The sequence below is a fragment of the Strongylocentrotus purpuratus genome, unplaced genomic scaffold (assembly GCF_000002235.5).
Source record: "Strongylocentrotus purpuratus isolate Spur 01 unplaced genomic scaffold, Spur_5.0 spur5_scaffold_15, whole genome shotgun sequence".
Classification (NCBI taxonomy): Eukaryota; Metazoa; Echinodermata; class Echinoidea; order Camarodonta; family Strongylocentrotidae; genus Strongylocentrotus; species Strongylocentrotus purpuratus.
In genome coordinates, this window is record NW_022145600.1 from 29,162,758 (window position 1) to 29,189,626 (window position 26,869).

The 26,869-nt window shown below is 37.2% G+C and overlaps 1 protein-coding gene across 1 annotated transcript; it reads left to right on the top strand.

The window, feature by feature from the left end:
- The first annotated feature begins 468 nt into the window (after positions 1–468).
- Positions 469–25,249, top strand: LOC585968 (probable ATP-dependent RNA helicase DDX56). The gene is made up of 13 exons (XM_030986127.1): positions 469–572; positions 2,629–2,790; positions 4,611–4,691; positions 5,898–5,971; positions 6,721–6,982; positions 7,785–7,954; positions 9,299–9,502; positions 9,944–10,066; positions 11,915–12,009; positions 12,819–12,892; positions 13,585–13,780; positions 22,470–22,585; positions 23,261–25,249. The coding sequence occupies exons 1-13, from the start codon at positions 501–503 to the stop codon at positions 23,312–23,314; spliced, it is 1,683 nt and encodes a 560-aa protein (XP_030841987.1). The 5' UTR covers positions 469–500; the 3' UTR covers positions 23,315–25,249.
- The last annotated feature ends 1,620 nt before the right edge of the window (positions 25,250–26,869 follow it).

The following is a 26,869-nucleotide window of genomic DNA, read 5'->3' on the forward strand; positions in this document are numbered from 1 at the left end:
AAGAAACAGTGTTTAGGCTTATTCACATATTAATTCACAAATCATGCAATAATTAAACCACATTTTCTCTTGGTAATGTTTAGACAAATGGCAAGAAACGTGGGTGCATGGAGGGGTAGAGGGAGAAACAAAGTAAGAGTGGAGAGTAGAGGGGTAGGGAAAAAAAAGCAGAATGAAGAAGATAAATACATGGAGATTAGGCAGAGAGAAAGAGAAAAAAGAGAGAGAAAAAAAAATTGAGGGGGGGGGGGGGGAAGGTGGGATGGCTGGCTTGGCATGAAGCTGAAGTGAGCTAACTAGCAAAAACTGTAATATCACACATCTATCCTCGACCTATTTCAAGAAGTTAAAAGCCCTTCATCTTGCCTGAGAGCGAGAAGACACAATATTGAGGACATTTATACATATTTAAAAAATAATAACATAAACAACAACGACAAAAATTATAATCCACAGCCACGTCTTGAGAAAGGCTAGTACACACATGCTGGATTTTAAAGATGGCGGCCTCCAAGAGTGAAATTAATGGGGCTACATTTCGCGGTATGGGTCTGGATGATCGTGTCTTGAAGGTAAATTCATAGTGTTTAATGTTGAATATTTATAGATTCTAAAGTTTTTTTATCGAAAATGGTCACAGAAAACTGTAGTTGATAAGGAAAATTTACTCCACGTTCTTCAGTTCAGTCCCATTCATTCAGTTTTATGTTGCCTGTTTGCGTCTCTGCCTGCAGACTGAAAGCTGAAGCCGAATTTAGCTTAGATCTAGTGCCATTATGCCATAAATCATAAATGTCATAAACATATCACAGATAAATATGACTGAGGACAGAGGTAGAAATTTCAGAGAAAATAATATGCGCTCTGGACATGCTGGAGGCTCTTTGACTTTATTAAATAAAGAGAAAACAAAAATATAATTTTTACTAATTTTAGTCGTATGTACTACTACTACGTATCATCATGATCATATTCGAGAAAGAGTAAGAAAATATGATTGACATAGCCAGGGGGAAGTGAAGGGGGGGGGGCCTCTTTCTCAATATGTCCGACTGAAATGATAGATTTTTTTTTTCTTAATTTAAAACGAGCCTGTAATGAATATGAGCGACCCTCCCCCTTCCCCTCGTCCAGACCATTCCATTTAATTACATTTTTCAAATTGGCAACTATTATCTTCCGTCTCAGATCCTCATTATGGTCGATAACTTCACGCAGGCGCGCACACCCGCGCAAAACCCACCATCAGTATGCACTTGTTTTGGGCAGTTGCTTGCAGTGAAACCTGTGAGAAAGTTTATATTATTATGTCTTTGTTTTAGGAAAAATACTCCCCCAAAAATAAGAAAATTGACACGAAACAGGTTAGAAAGATAACAACTTTAAAATCAAGACCATTATTTGAACAATTGTTGAAAATTCAATTGATTTTTTGGTATGTTATACTAGTAGGGTATCTCAATGCCGGAGTCATGGGTCCAAAGTATGTCACAGTTATGAACTAGCGCTAAAATTTCTAGGTGAAAGTGTCACATGTACAAATATGGAAATGCCAGAAGTATAAATATCACATTCACAGGTAAAAGAGTCGCAGGTAAAAAAAATTAGAGGTAAACCATGCCGGAGATAAAGATGTCAGAGGTGAAAACTACAGAGTTAGAAATGTCAGAGGAAGAAAGACGACTATATTTCTTCACCTGGCAATATATAGCTCTGTGCCTATATACATGTAGCCTACATGTATATACATGTAGGCACAGATGAGACTAAAATATTATATTTCCTAAAGTGTTGTTTTGATTTGTCATGTCAAATTCCCCTTTTGACTGTTTACTTTCATTCTTTTTTTACATATTTTCTTCCTTTTGATTGACACAAAAAACAAATGTCAAGTGAAGAGAAGGGAAACGATGGCTGAAAGAACTTGTATTATTTGTTTGGGTGTTGTTTCTTTTGTCCTTTAAAAAAGATTTAAGTCAGTTAGCTCTTTTAACGAGAAGGTTGAGTTCTGGGGAGAGGTGAAAATAATTTGTGAGCATTATCATTTTTGCTGTGCAAGTGTGGAAGAACGTCAGAGAAAAAACCTTGCAGTACATACCAATACTATATGCTACATGATCAACTTTTAAGAATCTATTCCACACCTTTTCTTTCACAATGCAATCGCAGAACTCAACTTTATCTTAAAATGAGAGACTGAAAATGGGATGTACATGAGTGCACAGAAAGTTCGCATATTTTTGACACATTTTTGTTTTAGTTGCATTACTTTTATCTCTACTAAGTCCATGATTGATCAAATGAATCTCATGATATTGTAGAGGTATGTGATATTCAAGTGACACATGCAGGGGGTGTTAGCATGAAAACGAATGGGCATTTACAAGTCTCTTCATCTTCCATCAAGCCCAAAAGACAGGTAAGTAGAGATAAACACACAGGGGCTCGGGGTAAATTAGCCCCCGAAATTGCATAGAATTCTATTCAAAACAAAATAAAGAGTGTTATTTTCATGCAAACAAGCTTGAAAAGTAGCCCCCACAATTTTTAAAGTATTTTTTTCCCTGTACACACCGGTGAGAACTGAACACACATGCATCTCTGTCTCATTTCCTTATGTTCACCTAGGCCCTTGCGAAGCTGGGCTGGTCTAGTCCAACTCTGATCCAGGAAAAGGCGATACCACTGGCCCTGGAAGGAAAGGATATACTAGCCCGGGCTAGGACTGGATCTGGCAAGACAGCAGCCTATGCTATCCCTCTCGTCCAAAAGATCCTAACTTTAAAAGAGGTATTTTATCATTTTGATCAGGGCGCGACAAACCTGCTTGCCCGACGTCCCGGGGCAACCAAATTGAGCCGTCGGGCAAGTAAATCAAATTATCACTTGCCCGATTCGGGCAAGTGATACTTTTACAGTAATTTCCTAGTGTCCAAGAACTCTACCATTCACCCGTCAACTTCTTACCCGTCGTCAAAATCCAGAAGCAAAAAAGCGATCGTTCCGATTTCGAAAAAACTTCACAGACAGCTAGCCAGCTCAACTAGCTCAGCGCGCATGCAACAGTGACACTTCAAGCCATGAATGCCGCTCCGCCTCCACGCACGGCCGGCCGTGAGCTAGCTAGAGACGGCTAGCGCGATCGTACCAGCTGCGAGCTTATTCGCGCTCTCTCTCTCTAGCTCTGCAGGCCGCACCGACAGGCCTTTGCTATTCTCTGATTGCCGATTGGTTGAATCACGCCAAATATGACGTCATTATTCTAGGGAAATGAACACGTGCGAATCGGAATGGAATAAACAACAGGGATTTTCTAGTAAGTACAAAAAGTCAAATGTTTGATATTTATTCATAATGACTGTTAATGATTGTGAACATATTATTTAAAACTCGCTGCTCATATAAATCAGATGAATGTTTTTGTCTCGTTTTCAATTTATTACTGCGGTCTCAAGATCCGACCGAGCGAGTCATTTTGATAATAGTATCGAGACCCCCAGAATATAAGCCGTTGTTGTTTTGTTTTCATGGTTTTAGCGACGTTGTTTAGTCTAGTTTTCGCATACTTATCCGAGATTTATCGTAAAATATCTTCAATATTATTATTTAGTAAGAATTTACAAATTTTGGCATGATATTTATAGCAGTGAATGATGAAATAAAAATGTCCGTACTTTATTTAAAATAGTTGATTACCCATTATTTACATGACGTTTCTTGATGGAAGAGTTGACCCAAATTACACTGTACATGTATGTGCATTAATTTGCTATCTAAAACACTAACTTATCATTACGAGATAATAAATGCTTTAACCTCGAGTCCTTTTTCGCTTTAAAGTTTTGGGCAAGTGGAAATATTGTTTGGGCAAGTAAATTGAAAACCCACTTGCCCGACAGGGCAAGTGGTGAAAAAAATTCTTGTAGCACCCTGTTTGATGTGTTCAAACAATAATTTTGAAAGTTTAAAAAATTGCAAAATTAGATCTTGTCAATATGATGACATGGGGTAAAATGAGTTTATTGAATATGCTTTCAAACATATATAAATGTACTTAATTACATTTAATTAATTACAATAAACTATTCCCTTGTTTGTTTGATGATATAGTGGTTGGATAATAATTGTAAACATTTTTATCATAATATGTATCATTGAACTTTGTCACAAAAGTGACTTAGATAGTTATTGCACTAACTGTTGAGTTCTTTAGCTTTTATTACTTGTATTCCATATTCGTCTACACTTGCTTTTAGATATTTGTCCTTTAATATTGATTTTTTGCTTTCTATGTATAGATATTTATTTTGAAATTACCTTTAACTTGCCATTATTTTATATAGAGTTGACCCAAAATCCAATGCTGCAAATGATACCCTTTGGATTTAGTTTATAGTTTGTTTGCTCCTTGTTGTTGTGTTAAAAAAAAAAAATGCTACCTGCAAACACTTATACAGTTTCATCTATCTGTGCAGATGTATAATATTTATCCTTTACCTCTCTTCTTGTTTGTGTATGTTTTTTTAATATTTTAATAATAATTAATACGAGCACAATTTCATGCAATGGTATCCATATTTAATATGAATTCTATGCATCTTTTCTTACAGACAGCTAGAGAGCAGGCTACACGGGCTCTGATCTTAGTGCCATCCAGAGAACTCTGTTCACAGGCGTTCAAGAACATACAGGTAAAACATATACCTTTACCTGAAGAATGAGTTTCATCAATATCATCATGTATGTCTTTTTTTATAGCAGCCACAGACGGTCCACATACCTGGATTTCTCGACTCATCTTATGTTGGGTATACTACACATTAAAGGGCTTATATTTTTTTTTAATTCTAGTCGTTAATTCTGGCAAGAAATTGCAAATTTGCAAGAGGAAATGCTTTGAATTAATTCGGAACTGTTAATCATTCAGCTTTTATAGCAATCTCTTTTGATGGATATCATTGTTTTAGTGTAGAACATTCATTGTAAGTTACTTTAGACGGGGAGGATTATTTTTTCCTTTTTGTTTTAACTGGAACTCATGATTTCCTTTTAAGGATCCTTGCAAGTTATGCATTAAATTATGTAATGATTAGATTAAGTCACTATGAACATGACAGACAAAGAAAGCGGACAAAATATACAGTTCCTCAGATAGACAAAGGAACATCCCTTCACTGCTATTATGTAAAAATGTGTAGAACAGGTGAATATGCATGTAACACCTGTTCTACACAGTTTTACATAATAGCAGTGAAGGGATGTTCTTTTGTCTACCTGAGGAACTGTATATTTTGTCCGCTGTCTTTGTCTGTCATGTTCATAGTGAGTAATACATATTATTATTATTAGCACCGTGATATTATAATAAGGAAGCTTGATAAATATTGAGCCCTGGCTAGACCTCAATGATAACAGTAACAATATGACAACTTTAACAACAATTTTTGTTTATGTTGAATTTTTTTTTTTTTTGGACAGACCTCAACGATAATATCTGTGAGCCTTTGAGGTGATGTCAGTTTGTGTGTTTTTATTTTTTAATTTTTTTTCCCCTTATTGGAAGAGTGGAAGAGAGGGGGGGGGGGGGGGGAGGCACCATGGTCACCACAGATATATAGTCATTTTATATATTTATATAAGTAATGATTTCTTTTTGTCTATTCTGCTGCGACATACAAAAGAAGAAGAAGGTGTCAGTGGCAGAAGAAAGAATAGAGGCAATGTCAATACTGTTTGGGTGACATATTAAAGCAACGATTGGATTATTGTGAAAAATTGGCCAGGTCTGACCACTTCTATCACTATTGTTGTACATTGTATTGTCTATAGATATTACCGGTGAGGTGTGACCAAGCCTTTACTCTAACTAATGTTGTCTCATTGTGTTTGTTCTACAGGAAATCAGCAAATGTTGCTCTAAAGAAATCAAATGTGCTGATGTATCTGGCCAGGTGGACTTGTCAGCTCAAAGGTATCATAACATTATTTGGAAAGGTTTTGTTATTGATAAACGTAGGCCATAATTGTTACATTTAAAGGCACACTGTCCTACTTGTAGCTACTTGCTCCCTCTATATAGAAAACTTCCCAAATCGGTGCCTGTTGGTCCCCCATGATCCTCTTTTTATTATGTTAAATGAGAGCTGAGTTAATGAGATAGCCACCTGTCACAGTGACCTCGATGGCTCACTGGGTAGTCTAATCCCTTCTAGCTGAAGTAGTAAAGCCTCCCTTTAATGGAAAGGTTTTATGCAAGAAGCTCCATTCGATCAAAGTTTGAACCTGAAATGTAAAAAGATAATTCTTTGGCAAGGCATTAATGTGCATTTTCCCTAATCATGGATACAGTATGAAAATTTATTTTATTTCTAAACAAGTGTTTTGAGGATAATATGTGCAAGGAAATATCTCTTTTGGGTGCCCATGTGGATATATGGGCAACTACATGCTTGACCAGACATGATTTGTTCACGTCTGGGCATAAAGCTATAAAGCCAACATCTGAAAGATGCAATTTGGATTCAACCATTGTTATCTTGAAAGCAGATCACAGAGCCCATCAATTGTCCAACTCACATCCTGAGTGGCCATTGCTGAACAACAAGGCTATATCCAGGGAATAATACAACACCTTGTGGGCTACTCTAGCTTCCTTTGGTATGGATATAAGAATACTTAGATTTAATCATTAGAAATGTTATCATTACTTTCTTTTCACAGGCCTCTACTGATGGAAAGACCGGACATAGTTCTTGGCACTCCTAGTCGGATCCTGGCCCACATCCAGGCCAAGAACCTGTCCCTGCAGAACTCCCTGGAGATGCTGGTCATCGACGAAGCGGACCTGGTCTTCTCCTTCGGCCACGAGGCGGATATGAGGGCACTCCTCTCTCACTTCCCGAAGATCTATCAAGCCATTCTTATGTCTGCTACGCTGAGTGAAGATGTGAAGACACTCAAGAAGCTGGTGTTGCACAATCCTGTAAGTAGTGCTAGGAAGTAATCGTGGTTGAGTGGTTTAAGGTGCTTGACTGGAGATGCGAAGGTCGAGGATTCGAATCCCGACACGGCACTAATATCCTTTGGCAAGATATTAACCTACACTTGCTACTCTCCACCCAGGTGTTAAATGGGTAACAGGTAGGATGCGGCCATCATTGTTGGTCAAACAGTTTTTGAGCGTCAAGTAATGCCTGGCTGGAATGCTCCCCAGGGAGAGGAGATTGTGCACAACTTGTGTGCCGGCAAGCACTGAATCCAATGACCGGGGTAATAGTATATTTGTTAAGCGCTTAGAGACATTGTATTAAGCGCTATATAAAAACTAAATATTAATCAACTCTTTCATGTCGAAATCTATGTTTCCCCCATTCACTGACAAAAAGAAATTGAATGGCATAACACTTCCAGAAAATATGTAGCTAGTTGAAATATCCTGAAATCAGAAAGAATGAGTAAGAAACCTTCACATCTTAAGATGGTAATGTTGCCATAATGCAACAATTTTTTCGACTTTCTTTAATAAGGACAGATCTTTTGAGCAAAGATTATGAAGAATAGATAATCTAATTTAGGAGAGAGCACGAGAGAGTAAGAGGGAGAAGGGAAATGTTGTTGGGGCAGAGAGCTAATGAATTAACATCAGGATACAGAATAAATTTATATAAAAGAAAATGCTATAGAAGGGAGACAAATTGAAAGTCATAGCGTGATAAAAATTAGCCAGAAAGAAATTGTTGCTCAAAATTTCATGTTCCTTTTGCCCATTCCTGTCCTGAAAACAGATCACACTCAAACTCGCAGAATCACAGCTTCCAGAGGCAGACCGCCTAAGCCAGTACCAAGTAAGATGTATTGAAGAGGACAAATATCTACTCATCTACACACTACTGAAGCTCAAGCTGATCAGAGGCAAAACCATCATCTTTGTAAACTCAATAGACAGGTGTTACAGGTGAGGGAAATATTTATCTTTACAAAAAATTAAATTGTGTACTTTATCTGCATTTGTTTTCAAATAAGAAACTTATAGGCCCGAATTCACAATGGAGGTTTGTCGACAAACCTCCTTTGTGAATTCAGGCCATAGAATCTGATTACCGTATTTGCCGGCGTAAAGGCCACAGTATTTTTGGAAGAGAAAATATCAAAAAGTCGGGGTGCGGCCTTTGCCGCGAAAGAGTAAAAAAAAAAAAGTAAGTCAAAACCAGCACGAATTTGCACATATGGGACTACGAACGGTACAATAACTTTACCACTATGGTACAGGACATTTCCACACATCTTACCGACAATTTTATCTTGCATTGTTGACATGAAGACGAAAATAAACTTCCAAAAACAACATCTGCCGATAGATCTTGATCTAAGTTCGTGTCAATGCATTGCAAAAGTAAAAGAAAGGCCCGTTTAACGGAGCTGCCGCGAAGCATCCAGCACGCGAAGTCGCCATTTTCAATCCATTTCAATGTATACATCAGAGAAAACTGCAGGGTATGGCATCAGTGCGGGATGGCCGAGCGGTCTAAGGCGGTGACTTTAGTCACATCAAAATTTGTACGCAAGAGATCGAATCCCGTCTTCGACAATTTTTTTTTTCTTTTTTTTTTCAGGGGTGCGGCCTATGCGGCGCTGCGGCCTTATCGCCGGCAAATACGGTATATTTTATTCCATAACACAAATCCTTGACTGAAAGCCAAGCTTGTCTGAGGCATTTATTGAATAGCAACAAATGATGGGTCCATTCTGAAGCTCCATATATACAGGTGACCAAGCTCTTTAATGGTTTTTGAAGGAACGTCCATTAATGTGAAATATTGGTAAATTAATGATAATGATAATAATATTGAATATTTTTATAGGGCCCATATCCACCAGGCAAAGAGCTCAGGCCTTGCTAGGCTACCGATTCCGGTGCTCACAGCATTCAATTAATTCCTTCCTACCAGTATCCATTTAACACCTGGGTGGAGAGTGGCAAATGTAGATTAATGTCTTGCCAAAAGACATCAGTGCCATGGCGGGACTTTGAACCCTGTAATCTACGACGTATCCACTAGACCACGATACAACTAGTGGTCAGTTTCTTGAAACCGTCATAACAAAGTTTGTGGACATCCCATGGCAATGCTTGTTAATTTTATACTATACGTTGCTATGGGATGTCCAAGAACTTTGGCTTATGACAGTTCCTTAAGGTTGAAGGAATGTTTGGAATAATTCACCAAGCTAATGATTTTTAACGCCTACAAGTCCAGGCCAAAATATCTAGTCTATCCTTACATTTCTTCTTCTGTAGACTGAAGCTGTACCTAGAGCAGTTTTCTGTGCCAGTCTGTCTGCTGAACTCAGAGCTCCCGGTGAACTCTAGATGCCACATAGTAAACCAGTTCAACACCGGTCTGTATGACATCATCGTCGCATCGGAGGAGTCTAGTCTCTTTGATGGAGGCAAGAGAGACGAAGCGGAGGAGAGGAAGGAGAAGAAGGGCAAAGGCCAAAAGTAAGTTCATATTTTGCACTTCTGGTATAAAAAGTTAAAAGTGCTCAATTATTTATATTTTAATGGAGTCCTTATTTGTAAAATTCTAATAATAAAACGTATTTGAATTACAGTTTCAATTCCCTCAAATTAGAAGAATTAAAAAGCTTTACATTTTACTACACATATTGGATCCAGAAATTACTAAAGTCATAAAACGATTAACAAATTTCATGGTCGACTGATCCCTAAATAGTGCTTTTCCTTTTGAACATAAAGCTTGGGTATAACTCTGACTAGAGCATTTTGTGTTTCATGCCAAAATCAAAGTTTAATGCGTTTGTTAAAGGAATCTGAAGTAGAAAATTCTAATGTCATCATGTACAGTATTTGCTTCCATAATTATAACTCCTTTTTAAAATTAAAAAACAAACAAATAATCCCTCTTTTCATCTCTTTCAGAGTAAAGCAGAAGAAAGACAAGGAATATGGAGTATCAAGAGGGATAGATTTCCAGAATGTTTCCAACGTGATCAACTTTGATTTCCCAGAGAGTGTCAAGTCCTACATCCACAGAGTGGGAAGGTATGTAGGTCTTTATGATTGAGATGTGTACAGATCTGGGGGGTGTTTCACAAAACTTGTCATCAGTGACAAATGACAGTTTTTGTTTTAAGCTACTGAAATCCTTGCTTCTGATTGGTTATCAGCAGATTTTTCACTGATTTTTGTTGTTTGTCATTGAAAAAAGGTTTTGTTGAAACGGGTCCCTGTTTTCAAATCTTTTGGGGAAAATCAAACCCTGAAAAGTATTAGTTTCTTAATGAAGAAATAATAATAATAAGAAGAATAGTAATAATTGGATTTATATAGCGCCTTTTCCAAAGGATACAAGGCGCAGTTCTCTTAGTCTTTCAACAATTTAAGAGGTGTTGTACGGGTTTGTTCTCAGTTGTTTTTTTAAGAAATACAGTGAAGTACTGTTTCTTAAGAACGAGGGGAGTTTGTGCAAGAGACGTGGGGCTAAGGACTGAAAGGATTTGAAACCAGCTTGTTTAAAAAAAATTTAAAAAATGCGGTTCTACATTGCCTCTTGAGTTCTTTTAAGATTGTAGAAGTACATAGAAAGTGTACTTCCACTTTAAATTTTGAGAAAAGCATTCGAACCCTGAAAGTATTAAATATTTTAATGAAGAAGTCTTATCCCTTGTTTTACCTTTTCATGAGTTCTTTTAAAGCCCCACTGCACTACTTATAGCTACTTGCTTTATATAGCAGACAATGCCTAAGCAGTGACCGTTGGTCCCCCATGGCACCTTTTTCTTATGTTAATCAAGATCTGATTTGACGAGATAACCACCTGTCACTGCCCATGCAGGGAGGTCTAATCCCTCCTGGCCAAACTAGTGCAGATGGGCTTTAAGACTGTAGAAGGACATAGAAATTGGACTTCCACTTTAAATATTGAGAATGACATTCAAACTCCAAAAGTATATAGGTTTTTAAGAAAGAAATTTAAAGAAGTCTTTTCCCTTGTGTCACATTTTTTAAAAAGACTTTAGAATTTAATTTATTTCCACAAAACATGAAATAAAAGTGCACAAATAGATACAATCAAACGAAGTGGTCGGATAAGAAAAGTATAAATACCTATCAAGGTTATCCCCTTGAACGATATCAATGCAAATAGGTACACAAAGTAAATAAATTACAAATTAAAATTGAAAATAAGTTAAAAACTACAAGACTCTCACAAACTAATTCTCAAATACAGACAATTCTACCCATAGACATAGAAGTACATAGAAAGTGCAACCTGGAAAATGATGTATTCTAAAAGAAATGCTAATTAATAGTTCTCTTTAAAGTTGTTTTCTTGCTTATCGGGCTTGTACAGTGGAAACCCATGTTATAGAGCTCTAATAGTATAGCCATTTAGCCATTCCCAGCTCTTTATGTGTTTTAGTTTTTTTACGCTGATATACACAAGATTCCTGATTAACAAGGTTATTTCTATGGTCTCAAGGACCTCGTTATTAGGAGTTTCCACTGTAATAACTATGTTGATTGTCGGGTCAGCATATCAAGAGAATATGATAGAACATTAAATATGGCATGTGCCTGTAGAAATCTGCTTGTGCATCTGTTAACAGCTGATATAGCATATACCCTAATACCTGAAAATTTGGTATTGTTGGTATTGGCTATGTTGCTGCAAGAAACTTAAGCTAAATGCTAATAAAACAACTTGTGATTGGATTATTTAATGGCACGAAGCTTACATAAATATAGCCAACTTGTGAAACTTGTGAATGTCATCATTTACAGTATGCAAGTTCAAACACTATAGGAAATTTACAATCAACAAAATGTAAATAATTTCATGTTTGATGATATTCATTTGAATATCAAAATGCTGTTGCTTATTTGCAGGACTGCAAGGGGAGAAAAGATGGGAACAGCCCTGTCCTTTGTGAATGAGCAGGAGCAAGATCTTCTAGACAACGTAGAACAGGAACTTATCGGAGGTAAGATCCTTAAAGGCATCGTTTAACAATGTTAAATCTGAGATGCATGGCCCTACATCTTATACAGGATTTTGTTTCAGAATCTGAGACAAAGTTACCCAATCCCTTAAAGGTATAGACCAGTTTTTGGAAATGCCCCCTCTCAAAAAAAATGAAATGGAAGCTCTTATTACCTATTATGTGAAAGAATCTGTTACAAATTTTGCCGGGAAACCGCCTACTTATTGATATATTTGGAAATATCGAACTCAAATGTTGCGTTTTCCTAACGGTGTTCATATCACTATAGTCAACTGTGAAAGATGAGTATGGTAAAATCGTTCACTCAAGGATTTTTACTTTTTTGAAGCACTTCACGATCATTTTAAAGCGCAACTTTTTAGGGCTTCAATATTACACCATATCACAGACACTGATAACATATTGTAGGGCCATGCATCTCAGATGGAAACATTGTTAAACGATGCCTTTAAGGATAATACAGAAAGCATAGTTTCTTGTTCTTTCAAATACCCCAGTAAATGAGAATTCTTATTAACTACATAATTATAATTTTTAATAACTTTTAGAAAGTTTCTTGTGAAGTTAAATGTCATTACTAGAACTCTAGCCATCTTTAAGAAATTGAATTCATCACTTGTTTGCCTCAAAGAGAAGGGGCAAAATGTTGTTATGTAGCTATAGTATTTTTCTTTTTTCTTTAACTCATTGCATACAGGAACCGGGTGGTCCCTAAACTAGGCCTATGGGACTGAGAGAATTCAGAAGCGTACAGATTAATTGAATTTCAAATTGCTTGTCTTTTACAGATGATGGAACACCTTTAATCAAGCCTTATCAGTTCAAGATGTCAGAGATTGAAGGATTCAGGTATCGAGCCAAGGTAAGAAATCATGAGGACTATATCCCATCTGTTTCCACCCAACTAACTCCTAGATGACAACCCCTCTTTGACAAGTAGTGAATTATGTTCAAAATGATTCATCTCTCTGTATTAATTTTGTTAATAACCAGCATTTGTTTGTTCATTCATTTAGCCGTGAATTATACTCCTTTCATAGTGCTTCTATCTGAGTCACACCCATGAAAATACCGATAGAATTTGCCTTATGTAAACAAAGGTGAAACCGTCGCTTTCCCTGCTGTCCCTTTCATACTGCCGGTGAAATTCACTTGCTGTGCATGTGGCGAGCCCCAGGAGGAAGTGAAGAATTATTGCGCAATCGCTTGTTAGCTGCTAGCGCGTGCCTTTTTAGATATGGCAGACAGTGCAGTGCAGTGCGCAGCTAGCTAGCTAGCCTAGCCATGCTCAAAAAAAGTGCATGTACAATAGCTTTAGCTGGAACAAGATAACAAGCTTTGACCGTTTTCATCAGTGTTTTCCCCAAACCCATTCACAGTGGCCGTTCCATAGGAGTCACACCCATAGAAAGAGAATTTAATCACCTATTTCTCTTCTTTTCATCGGCTATTCTAACTGCTTCCGGATGCATCCAATGAAAATAAGGCCACTTAAAGGTGTACTAGGTACGGTAGACGTCATTAATTTCTATCTCTATATTTCGTAACACCCAGGATGCAATGCGAGCGGTAACGAAGGTGGCAGTGCGTGAAGCCAGGGTGAAGGAGATCAAGCAGGAGATCTTCAACTCCAAGAAACTCAAGGCCTACTTTGAAGACAACCCAAGGGACCTACAGCTCCTCAGACACGACAAGATCCTACATCCTGCGAAGGTCCACTCTGACCTCAAGAATGTACCAGAATACCTTGGTAAGTCATCGCCATGGTTACCGCTCCATTAGAGTAATCCCCATATTCTTCAGTGCTTCCAGTAAAGAGCAGTAAGGATCATAAAATGAGAAATGTAGTTTAGCTATCAGTCAATCAATATTTTTGTAATGCAGTACGTACATTTCAATATAAAATTATTAAATTTGTAGTGGTCTCTTCAATTTTTTTTGCCTCCGTTACAAAATCTGCTACTTTGTAGCGGGAGGCATTATGTTTTCGTGTTGTCCGTCCGTACGTCCCGTTCTCGTGATCGCCTTATCTCAAGAACCGATTGATGGATTCCCGCTAAACTTAGGTCATGTATGTCTCTTGCAGAGCCAATGAAGTGATTAGATTTTGGGGTCACAAGGTCAAAGGTCATAAGTCACAGGGCTCATTATGTATGCAAAAACAGCTCGTGATCACACTTATCATGAGAACCAATGAACGGATTACCATCAAGCTCAGGACATGTATGTATCTTGCAGAGTCAATGAACTGATTAGATTTTATAACCCTGTAAGTTGGGGCTTTGATAGGAGCGACACCCTCGCACCTTTGATCGATATCGGCAAAAAGTACTGGTTCAAAATGATTTTTTTTTTTTTGAAGTTGAAGTTGAAATTTTGAGCACTCTTATACCTAAAATCACTCATAACTTTTGATAATTCTTTCATTTGAAGTTGTAGTTCATGTTTAAAACTAATTTTATGCCATTAAAATTAACTTGAATGTCAAAAATTTAAGAAAAAAGAATTTGCCAAAAATTTTCAGTTTTGAGCTATCAAATACTAAATAAAAAACATGTATACCGTAGCTGGGATTATTTTGTCATTTGGAGTTGTTGAAGACCATTTTTGTTGATATTAAGTGCCTTTTCATGATTTTGAAATTAACAATTTTAGTCTAAGAGTAGAGGCAAAACATGCGAGCCGCCATCTTGGATTACAATGACAATGGAAAAAAAATACGTGCTTGTGAACGCATTATCATTAAACGACAGATGGATTACTATCAAACTCAGGACATGTATTTATCTTGCAGAGCCATGTATATGAAAAATAGCTTGTATTCACGATATTCTGAGAACCTCTAAATGGATTACAATCAAACTTGCTTCCGTTTAGGTTTGTAAAATCGCTCTCTATGGCGGAGGCATCATCTTCGACCGCATGCAGTCGAAAAATCCATTTAGTCTTGTATGGATGAATTTTCAAAAGTATTGACTTTACAAGGATGGAGCCTGATTGCTTAGAGATCGGTAGAGATGAACCTTTTTAAATTCCTTTTATAAAAATTGATTAATTGTATATTGCCCAGGCCTGCTTTTGACATCCATAAGAGTACTTTTCAATTATTTGACTAAATGAAGGAAACAGGGTAACATAAACTTTTCTTGACATCGATCGCTGTACTTATTTACTTGTAATAAAGTACAGACCACCTTCTATTAACTTTGTTGTTATTTTCATGCCTCTGATCACCAAAGATGGTGCCAGAGGCATTGTTTTCTATATATATCTCCCCCAATATTTGTGCACAACGTATCTCAAAATCTATCTACATGTATGCTTACACTTTAAACATTGCTTGCATTGATCTGTGTCAGTACTCCTTTTGAACAGTTTAATGATTTATCTGAATAGGTTGAATCTTATGAATTGTTAAAGTATTGACTTTACAAGGACCGAGCCTGATTGCTTGGAGATTGATTGAGATGAACCTTTTTAATTTCCTTTTCCAAATTATTTATTAATTGCATATTGCCCAGGCCTGCTTTTGAAATTAATAAGAATATTTGTGGATCATTTGACGAAATAAGGAACTTTTATGTACATTAATTGCTGTACTTATTTACATGTAAGTGCTGTTGTTATTCTGTATGCCTCCGCCCACCCAACGTGGTGCTGGAGGGCTAGGGTAAGGGTTTACCCATAAACTTTCAAAACAGAAAAGAATATGATTTCCTTCTTTAAATTTTCAAAATATATTGATACCAAGATATGTGCTTGCCCTGTTCATATTTTACTGTCCAGGTATGTACATGTACATGTATATAACCAAAAGAACTTAGATTCATGAAAAGTAGTAGGAAAAAGCTACATTTATATGTTCAATATAGTATCAACAATCAACATACCGGTACAGTATTATACAAGCATTGAATACAGGACAAATTGTTAATATATACAGTATATTGGTACATTAATTTCTTCCTGTTTATACAACCACAATTATTTCAATTGCATTTCTTTCTAATTACATGGTGATGATTGTGTGTTTAACAGTAGTTTACTAACAATGAAAGATCCTAATAAAATTTCAAATGAATAGCCATAATATTCTACAAATTTACTTTTAGGTAGAAATATCTTAATTCTATACATTTGTACAAGTGTTCCTGCATGTAGGTTACTCTTTCAGAGCTGCCAACCATTTCGTTTTTGCCAGAATTACTCAGTTTTTTCCTCCAAATTACGGTATTACTTTTTTTTGTTTTTTTTTAAAAAATTAAATTTTTTTTTTACATACCGCATGTCAAACAACTGCACTAAAATGGTGATTTGATCACAAATTCGATAGAAAACTAAATTTAAAACATACTTGAAAAGAAAAATTCCTGCTTGTATAGAAAAAACAGCATGATGAATGAACATTTCTGCATTGGAAGTGTGTCGCGCGTGGTTGTAAGTTTCGTTTTTATGAATTCCTTTTTTTTTGCTTGAATTCCTTTTTTTTGCCATCATGATTTCTTTTTTTGGTCGCACAAGGTTGGCAGCTCTGCTCCGCTCTGACATTTTGTTAATTATTGCAATAAGTGAATGGCCTGCAACAGGTATGTCTGAAGCGTTGATTTACAAACAGGTAGATAAAAACATTGATGATGTTATTGATGTACTTGATTTGGTAGCAGAAATACACGAAATCATCTCTCAGCTGACGGTCTGGGATGATCCTACTGAGTTGATTTCTAGGAACCTGATCAAGCACAATGCTTGGAAGCCAGAAGAGAAAAAATATAACTGTAATGATGATGACCACTTGAGTAGTCTTATGATCAGTCTGGTGGCTTTTAGACTTCTTTGATGATTGCTCTGTCTTCTCATGGACTGGCCTAGGGTGGGATCTTGTGTCACAAGGGCCTTCGTTTTGCAGAGAGCCATGTCGTCCTTGCTTGCAGGTTCCATTGGACTCTGTGGCATTTGATAATTCAGCATCGGACTTAGAAACGGCAGCACTTACTGATATGACACTCTCAGTTGTAGTGGATGTGACATGTGCATTTATCATTTTCTTGCGAATAATTTGGTGAGCACGGATGAACTTATAAATGATGAGGTATAAAACAGTTATAGCTATGGCAGAAACACAGAATACAATGGCTTGTGATGTGGCGTAGACCTCACCTCCCCATGGGTTGTCGCCATACACTTTGCACCCATACGACTCTTCATTAAACTTCACTGAAGTTGTAATGAAGAAGAACGGGACATGAAGACAGACTGCAAGAAGTGTGCAACCGATGGAGATCAAGATAGCAGCTCGGCGTCCGATTCGTCGATCGAATGGCTTACAGATGGCTTGGTAGCGGTAAACAGCTATCGAGATCGTGAGAAACAACCCGGCATATAGTGCAGACCTTCCACCGATGATCTCCACAAAACATGCCCATGGGTGTTCATTGTGAAAGAAGATAATTGGGATCCTCATGCTGTTGATGATACAGGCAATGAGCTCAACAATGGCAAGTGCAGTAAAGGTAACATCAGTAGCATTCTTGATACCTTGTCTTACAAAGACATATATGATCGTTATGTTGCCAGGAATACCCAGAGCAGCAGCCAAACAACCTAGTACTATGCGGATAATTTCCATTCCACTAAACATTTTGACTGATGATAGCAAAGTATGATTCAAAGAATTTGATCTGAGGTGGAAATAGTTAACTGATATATTTCAGCAATATCTAAAGATCATAACTGAATATGATATCTTAAGTAACTTTGATAATGCTGTAAACACTGTCAATGCTGCTACTGAAATGAAAGGATTAATGAACCCAACATGATATTTATACACTAGCAAGTCACATAAGGTAGGGTTAATAGCGAAAAATTCAGAATTCCTTAAAAAATTCTTTTAAACTAGCAGATTGAATGTTATCATATGGCCTTACCGTTATTGATTCCCATGTATTCTGGCAATAAAAGCAGAAAATTCAGACTATCGACTTTCTACCTTTCTGGTTAGTCACATACTTCCCCGCATTTTCTTGTATGGATGAATTTTCAAAAGTATTGACTTTATAAGAATGGAGCATGATTGCTTAGAGATTGGTAAAGATGAACCTTTTCAAATTCCTTTTACAAAAATTGATTAATTGCATATTACCCAGGCCTGCTTTTGACATCCAGGGATGGAGCCTGATTGCTTGGAGATTGATAGAGATGAATCTTTTTGAATTCCTTTTACAAAAAGTTTAATGATATATCTGAATAGATTGAATCTTATGAATTGAATTTACAAGGAGGGAGCGTGCTTGCTTAGAGATCGGTAGAGATGATCCTTTTTAAATTCCCTTTACAAAAATCTTATTAATTTCATATTGCCCAGGCCTGCTTTTGACATTCATAAGAATACTTGTCAATCATTTGACTACCGGTAAATAAAGGAAACAGTGAAACATAATATTTTTATCTGTACTTATTTTCATGTAAGTACAGACAACCTTGTAACTTTGTTATCCCCTCGCCGACGAAGTCGGAGGGGATATAGTAACGCTGCAGTCTGTCCTTCCTTCCTTCCGTCCTTCCTTTCGTGCGTCCGTCCGTCCGTAATAAATTTGGTTTCCGATCGATAACTTCAGTAATGTTTGACGGATTTTAATGAAATTTGGTATGAAGGTTCATGGTATCAAAACACAGCCTAAGTTTAATTTCGGAGTATGTAGGTCAAAAGTCATAGCTCATTAAATATGCGAATCTGGTTTCCATTCGATAACTTGAGTAATGTTTGACAAAGTTTAATGCAATTTGATATGAAGGTACATGGTATCAAAACACAGCCTAAGTTTAATTTCTGAGTATGTAGGTCAAAGGTCCTAGCTCATTAAATATGCGAATCTGGTCTCCATACAATAACTTTAGTATTCTTTGACGGATTTTAATGAAATTTTATATAAAGGTTCATGGTATCAAAACACAGCCTAAGTTCAATTTCGGAGTATGTAGGTCAAAGGTCATAGCTCATTAAATAAGCGAATCTGGTTTCCATTCGATAACTTTAGTATTGTTTGACAAATTTTAATGAAATTTAATATGAAGGTACATGGTATCAAAATACATGTACAGCCTAAGTTCGATTTCTGAGTATGTAGGTCAAAGGTGAAAGGTCATCGCTCATTAAATATGCAAAAACACCTAATTATATATGTGCCTTGCCTAGTAATATACAACTGTAATAGTATAGTCCAATGGAGGTAACTTGTTCTGACGTATGTAGGCCATTTGTACCCTGCGAGGGGATGCTACGCTTTGCGTTGACTTGTTGCGTATTTTTTCTTTATGAATCTCCCCCACTATTTGTGATGATGATGATGATTCACAACATTTGTATGGCGCCAAATACATTCAAAGGCGCGAGCTCCTCCAATAAAGTTACTTGTGACTCTTGAGTGAAGCTTTGAAGTGGTCCAGGTTGTCAATTTCGCGAAGAAATGATGGGAGGGAGTTCCACAGGCGAGGAGCAATAGAGGAAAATGCCCGGTTTCCATAGCCCTTGAGATGAGTGATAGGCATCTGGAGAGTAGGCCAGATGAGCGAAGTCCAAGGCGAAGATGACGCCGCTCAATTAAAGATGACACATATCCTGGGGTCTGACCATGAATTGCCTTAAATGTGAACAGCAGGACCTTGAATTCAATTCAGCTCTTGACAGGAAGCCAATGCAGCTCAGCCAGGACAGGGGAGATGTGGTCATGCTTCCTCAGCCCAGTAAGCAAACGTGCTGCTGCATTCTGTACTGCTTGAAATCTGTTCAAGGTTGCAGAAGGAAGGTTGTAACAAAAATCGAGTCTAGAGGAAATAAGTGAATGGATAAGGCTTTCTGCTGCCGTCCTTGTAAGCAATGGTCTAGTAGCTGCAATGTTACATGTACATGGAAGTACATGTAAGCAGTCTGACATACCTGTGAAATGTGCCTGTCCATTTTCATGGACCCCAAGGTTACAGGCGCTTACCGTAGGAGAGGCAGACACATTGCCAACTTGGAGGTCCATGGAGCTGATCTCGTTCCTCATGTTTGATGGAGAAATGATGAGGTATTCGGTCTTGTCATCATTGAGTTTAATGAAATTCTACACCATCCATTGATGGATATCTGCAAGGCACGAGGTCGTCCTTGCAGCTATGGCCTTTTAATCAGTTGTCACTCTTGGATCAAATGTCACATACAGCTGAGTGTCATCTGCGTAGAAGTGGACTTGTAGACCATGTTGACGGGTTACGTTCCCAAATGGGGAAGAGTACAACGTGAAGAGTATTGGTCCAAGGATGGAACCCTGTGGAACGCCGTAAGTCAAGGAAGCTTCATCCGACACAGTTCCATTGATGTTCACAGCCTGTCGTCTGCAGTGAAGATATGACCTGAACCATTCCAGGTCAGTGTCATCGACCTTGAAGTCCTGTTGCAGCCTCTGAAGAAGGATTTTGTGATCAATCGTATTGAATCATCGAATGCAGCAGATAAGTCCGTAAGAATTACCATAACCGCTTTCTTGTTGTCGACTGCCCTCAGGATGATAGATATTTACAGAAGAGCAGTCTCTGCGCTGTGAAGCCTCTTGTACACAGACTGCATGGTCTCATGGAGGTCATAGTCCTGAAGGTGTGATGTCAGTCTGTTGGCGACTACTTTCTTGAGGACTTTGGCGAGGAAAGGCAGGTTAGCAAAAGGCCGTTAACTGTTCATCTCATCACGATCTAGGGATGACATCTTCAGAACAGGAGTAACATGAGCAAGTTTCAATTCTTCCGGAAACTTCCCTTCCTGTAGAGAAGCATTGACTATCTTTGAGATAAGCATGGCCATCGAGTCATCATTTTCCTTCACAACTGAGGTAGGAATCGGATCCAGGGAGCATGACTTTATGCAAAACGTATCTCAAAATCTATCTACATGTATGCTTACACTTTAAATATTGCTCGCATTGATCTGTGTCAGGACTCCTTTTGAACAGTTTAATGATATATCTGAATGGTTGGAATCTTATGAATCATTAACGTATTTACTTTACAAGGATGGAGCCTGATTGCTTGGAGATCGGTAGAGATGAACCTTTTTAAATTCCTTTTCTTAATTATTTATTAATTGCATATTGCCCAGGCCTGTATTTGACATTCATAAAAATACTTGTCAATCATTTCATCCCTATTTTCACGAAGTGACGGTAGTGAATAAAAATCACATACAATTTGCTTGCGGATTTTCCTCACTACCGTCACTTTGTGAAAATAGGAACAATTTGACTAAACAAGGAAATGGGGTAACATAAACTTGTTATGTACATGAATCGCTGTTCTAATAAATGTAAGTGCAGACCACCTTTGTTGTTATTTTGTATGCCTTCGCCCACCGGAGGCATTACGTTTTCTTGTTAACGCGATATCTCAAGTGACTTAGTGACAGTATGTACATGTATCACAATAGAAAGACGGGCTGATTAGATTGTGGGATATATAGGTCACTGGTCAAAGTTCACCGGGGTCAATCTCTGAAATTACACGTATTAGCCTTGATTTTTGCGATATCTCAAGATCTACTAGAGGTGTGAACTTCAAACTTGGTGACAATATGTATCACCATAGGAAGACGATATGATTAGTTTTTGTAGTACGTAGGTTAAAGGTCAAAGATCATAGTCATTGGTTGACATGTAATTATAGGCTTTTTGTTTTCGTCATGATATTTCAAGAATAATTCCATCCATTTCTGATATTACTGATATTAGGGCGGAGGCATATAGGAGATGCAGTCGCATTTTGATTTGTTTGAAGATTTTGAAGTCAAGCTCCTTTAAAGCCCCACTGCACTACTTGTAGCTACTTGCTCCCTCTATATAGCGAACAATGCCTAAGTGGTGGCTGTTGGTCCCCCATGATCCCTTTTTCTTATGTTAATTGAGAGCTGAGTTGATGAGATAACCACCTGTCAGTGACCACGCTGGGAGCTCTAATCCCTCCTGGCCAAACTAGTGCAGACGGGCTTCAATGTAACTAAATATTCACATTAAAACCATGCATGCTGACCATCAGTTGTTATTGCCCCAAATTAGCAAGAATTTAATTACCAGTAAAATGACACTAGTAAATCATAGCAAAAGAAAGAAAGAAATATGCCTTTGCAACTTTCAGAAATCTATGGACTTTTAATGTTACCTTCTTAGAGACAAACTTTATACAGTTAAACCTGTCTACAGCGACCCCCCAAGGAAAACAAAAAAGGTGGTCTTCGAAGACAGGTGGTCTTTGTAGACAGGTTCCTTTAGTACATGTTTCAATGAGAAACCATTTTCAAGGGAAACAAAAATTGTGGTCCTTGTAGACAGGTGGTCTTTGTAGACAGGTGGTCACTAAAGCAGGTTTGACTGTATCATTGTAATTAAGGTTTCATCTCTTTGATTTCTCATCAGTCCCCAAGGCTTTGAGAGGAACCATTCCCACCACAAGCAGACGGAAAGCTCCCAAGAGGGCTGCGGCTGATGGCAAGGGTGTACAGAAGAGAGAGTCCAGGGTAGCCAAAATGAAGGTAAAAGAATCCCTATGGCAAAGGCTTCATGGTGATAGCACTGAAATTAACATTTGGTGTATCAACGCTCTTTCTGATATGAAGCGGAGCTTTAAAGCCACACTGTCCTACTTGTAGCTACTTGCTCCCTCTATATAGAAAACAATGCCTAATCGGTGACCATTGGTCCTCCATGATCCTATTTTTCTTATGTTAATTGAGAGCCGAGTATGAGATAACCACTTGTCCAGTGACCTTGCAGCGTGGTCTAATCCCTCCTATAAATTATTACAGATAAGCTTTAATATGTCACCTTTTCAAAAAACATAAATCGGAACATCAAATTTTCACATACCAGTACTTAAAAAAATTACACAAAATTTGATAAAGGTATGAATAATGTACCGGTAGTTGTTAACTGTATTTAAATCTCTAAAAAGGGTTTAGAGTGTACAGTGCAAAGGTATCAGATTCTTTGCACTTATTAAATGACAGCACTCATTTGCATCCAACTATCCTTCATGATGGTAACCAGTACATTTTGAAAATATTTCTTCAATTCATGTATGATTGTCATGGATATCTTGAATACCTATCTTTCTTTTTGTTAAAACTACATGTTTGCATTAAAGCATTGTTTTTCTTTCTACATGATGTCATTAATATTGACTTTATTTATCCTTTTTTTTTTTACAGAGGAAAACTGAAGAAGATCCCCTGCAGAGCTTCAAATACAAGGGAAAGAATTGATATATCAGCTCTGAATTTTATTAATACTGAACCCAGTTGGACTCTTATTTACTGAGCATTTAAAGGACTTTTATAGAACTACCAGGAGCATGATGAACCGTTATTTCACACTGATGCTATCAATCAGGAGCTATATGTAGAACGTGCTCTCAGAGATACATGTAAGTCATCATGGCTTAGCGTTACTGAATTCAGCATGTAGATGAGCACTCGGATCAGCCTTACAAGTGGACCCAGGGTTCTGCGATACCAGCTTCATCAACAGTTGCTCCAAAGTCAATGTCCTACATCATCGAAATTTGATCCCCTACAAAAAGACACTTTACCTAACCCTAACCGTAAATATTAAGTCAATCCCAATTGGAAACCTAACCCTATATAATAATGATGTATTTGATGAAAGAATGTTGGGATGCCAGATTCTGATATTGAAGTCAACTGGGTCCTATTGCAGGCTTCATTCCTGGAATGAATTGTAGAAAGGATTGACAAGCAAGACATCAAGTTGTTGCATGTTGATTGCTGACTTCAGGATGTGTGTTTTTATGTGATCAAGGAGCTGTAACACTACTCTGAAGAGACTGAAAAATCAGGAGTATCCCTTTTCAAAATTTGACATTACTGTACCTAATATCAGTGCCTGTAGTTATATGAACAAAGAGTATCAGACACGAAAATGGAACGCCATGTTCGGATGGAATTGAATGCAAAGATCATGTGTTGTACTCGATTTGCAAGGGAAGAGAGACTGAAATCAATAGACCCTGCTTTTTTGTGGTATCAAATGAATATATGTGTCTGAATATATTCACAGTGTCAGTCAATAGCAGTTAAGTGTTACACTGTCCATAAATAAAATGTTCATATTGATGGCTTCGTTAAAGGATGAATGGTAGTGGATTAAGTAATAATTTTCTCTTGTTGTTTGCAGCACAGAAGCAAACAAAAATTAGCTGAAGATTTCTGAATATGTATGCACATTTGTTGCAATTAAAATATTTGGGCATCTGCATCTGTATTTGTTTCTATTACTGGAAAGCCATAAAAAAAACAAGAGCTTGGTACAGCCCACAAAGTGAGCTGCAAAAATGTTCTGTAAATGGGATCTACATTATGGCAGACTATCTTGAGTCAATTATGACCAACTTCATACCTCAAAAGTATCATTATCAATAAACGGCTAATCTGGAGTATAAGTTGTGACATGTAGTTGATTTTTAATTTTAATAATATTTATCAAAGGTATTTATAAAATGTATAATCTCTGAGCTATAACACATTGTAAAAATGTGGGTCTTTTGCACTCTACAGTGTATGGTTTTTATATGCAAGTTTCATGACTTCTGGTACATTTTGCTTGCAAAAAAATAACCTATACTTTATGAGGATTTTATTTTCTATGATTGATGATTCAAAATGACTTTGAAACAGATTTTTATGAAATACAGTTTCATTAAGAGACTTTGGGTTATCTTTTAATACAGTTCAATTACCTGTCGGTCTGTTTATTTGCCATGACTCTCTTGGAAACTAACAAAATTCAAAGTTTAAACTCCATGTATAGCATTTCAAAATATTAGTGCAACATTCCAACTGCTTTGAATTCCCTCTTAAACCCAACAGTCCTTTTCAGAACTACCCAGTACCCACACAGTAAAACCACAAACTTTCTTATTTGAAGACATTGTTTTTTAAATTACAGACCTCAGCTGTTGTGTTCTTTCTGGGCCACATTGTATACTGCTAGGATACATCAAATTGATAAATTGAACAAAAAAATAAATCATGTTATCATTAAAACACTTGTCCAGTCAACGAAAGAGCCCCAAAATTTGTGTATGTACTTCATTAAGAGAAATATTGTCGCGACACAGTCTGATGGCTTGATGAATGTGTTTCAGGTGTATAAATAAATTACTTTGGACATAAATATTATTAGACTGCATTTCTGTGATTCTGTTTTTCCCTTGGCATTGCGATGTTTCTCTCCTTTCGAGACCACTCTGAATGCTTTTTTATTGATGACTGAGTATTTCAAAATATTTTTTCTCTCCATTTTATTTAAAAGAAAACATGATTAGCAAAAAATCTGGCTTCAGCTAGTGATCTGAATACTGTAGAAACCTTGGGTGGAATTCTGAAAATGATGTTATCTTTATATTAGTAAAACGATGTTAATTGTCATAACAAATCAAAATTAAGACAAGCCATAGCTTAATGTCTCCGCGAAGCTGGCTGCGTTAGCGTAAAATTAAAGGAGACATCTGCGCAACCACTAAAACTAAGTGTTACATGTAGTTCCCTGTGGTTAGAGCATGTTATGACAAATTGCATCGTTTTCCGTAACAAAGGAGTTAGCATCGCTCTCAGAATTGCGTTTTAAGTTATTGCGCAATATCCTAGATCTTACTGTCAACGTTTCAAGTTATTGCGCAATATCCTAGGTCTTACTGTCAATGTTTCAAGCTATTGCGCAATATCCTAGATCTTACTCAGAACGTTACAAGTTATTGCGCAATATCCTAGGTCTTACTGTCAACGTTTCAAGCTATTGCGCAATATCCTAGATCTTACTCAGAACGTTACAAGTTATTGCGCAATATCCTAGGTCTTACTGTCAACGTTTCAAGTTATTGCGCAATATCCTAGGTCTTACTGTCAACGTTTCAAGCCATTGCGCAATACCCTAGGTCTTACTGTCAACGTTACAAGCTATTGCGCAATAACCTAGGTCTTACTGTGAACGTTACAAGCTATTGCGCAATACCCTAGGTCTTACTGTCAACGTTTCAAGCTATTGCGCAATACCCTAGGTCTTACTGTGAACGTTACAAGCTATTGCGCAATATCCTAGGTCTTACTGTCAACGTTACAAGCTATTGCGCAATACCCTAGGTCTTACTGTGAACGTTACAAGCTATTGCGCAATATCCTAGGTCTTACTGTACAAGTTCTGATTTTTACATCCCGGAATGTTCCATTTACAATCCTTTGTAAAGCCTTAATCAGGAAAATTGATTGATTGATGTAGAGGTTCAAATGAAAAGCATTCCCCTTATTCAAAAAGTCTCCCAGTTCATTTCAACAATTTATCCATTGGTAAAGTTACCCATCTTCAAACAGAACATTCCAATCTTGACACAGCTCCTCTCTTATTCACAGGTGAAAGGAAGTCCCCCTCTTCAAAATGAAGTCTTCCAATTCTATTCACAAATTCATCATTTGTGAAGTTACTCATCTCCAAATGGAACATTCCAAACTTGACTGTGCCATTTATTTACAAGTGAAAGACATTGCCCTTCTTGAAAGCAAGTCCCTCAATCAATTGCAAAGTGCATATTTTTTTACAGGCCATGTAATAATACATGACATCTACAGTGTATTTGGAACATTAAACTTTTGATAACCCCTGTTTAATCATGGTATATTCAATTTTCAATAGATCTGTCAATGTGGCTCAGAAAGATTTAAAGTGTGGAATGTACCATTACAAAAGTAGGGGTCTTGAAAAGATTCATATGGATGCTGTATGGGCCTAAGCAATTCTACAGAATC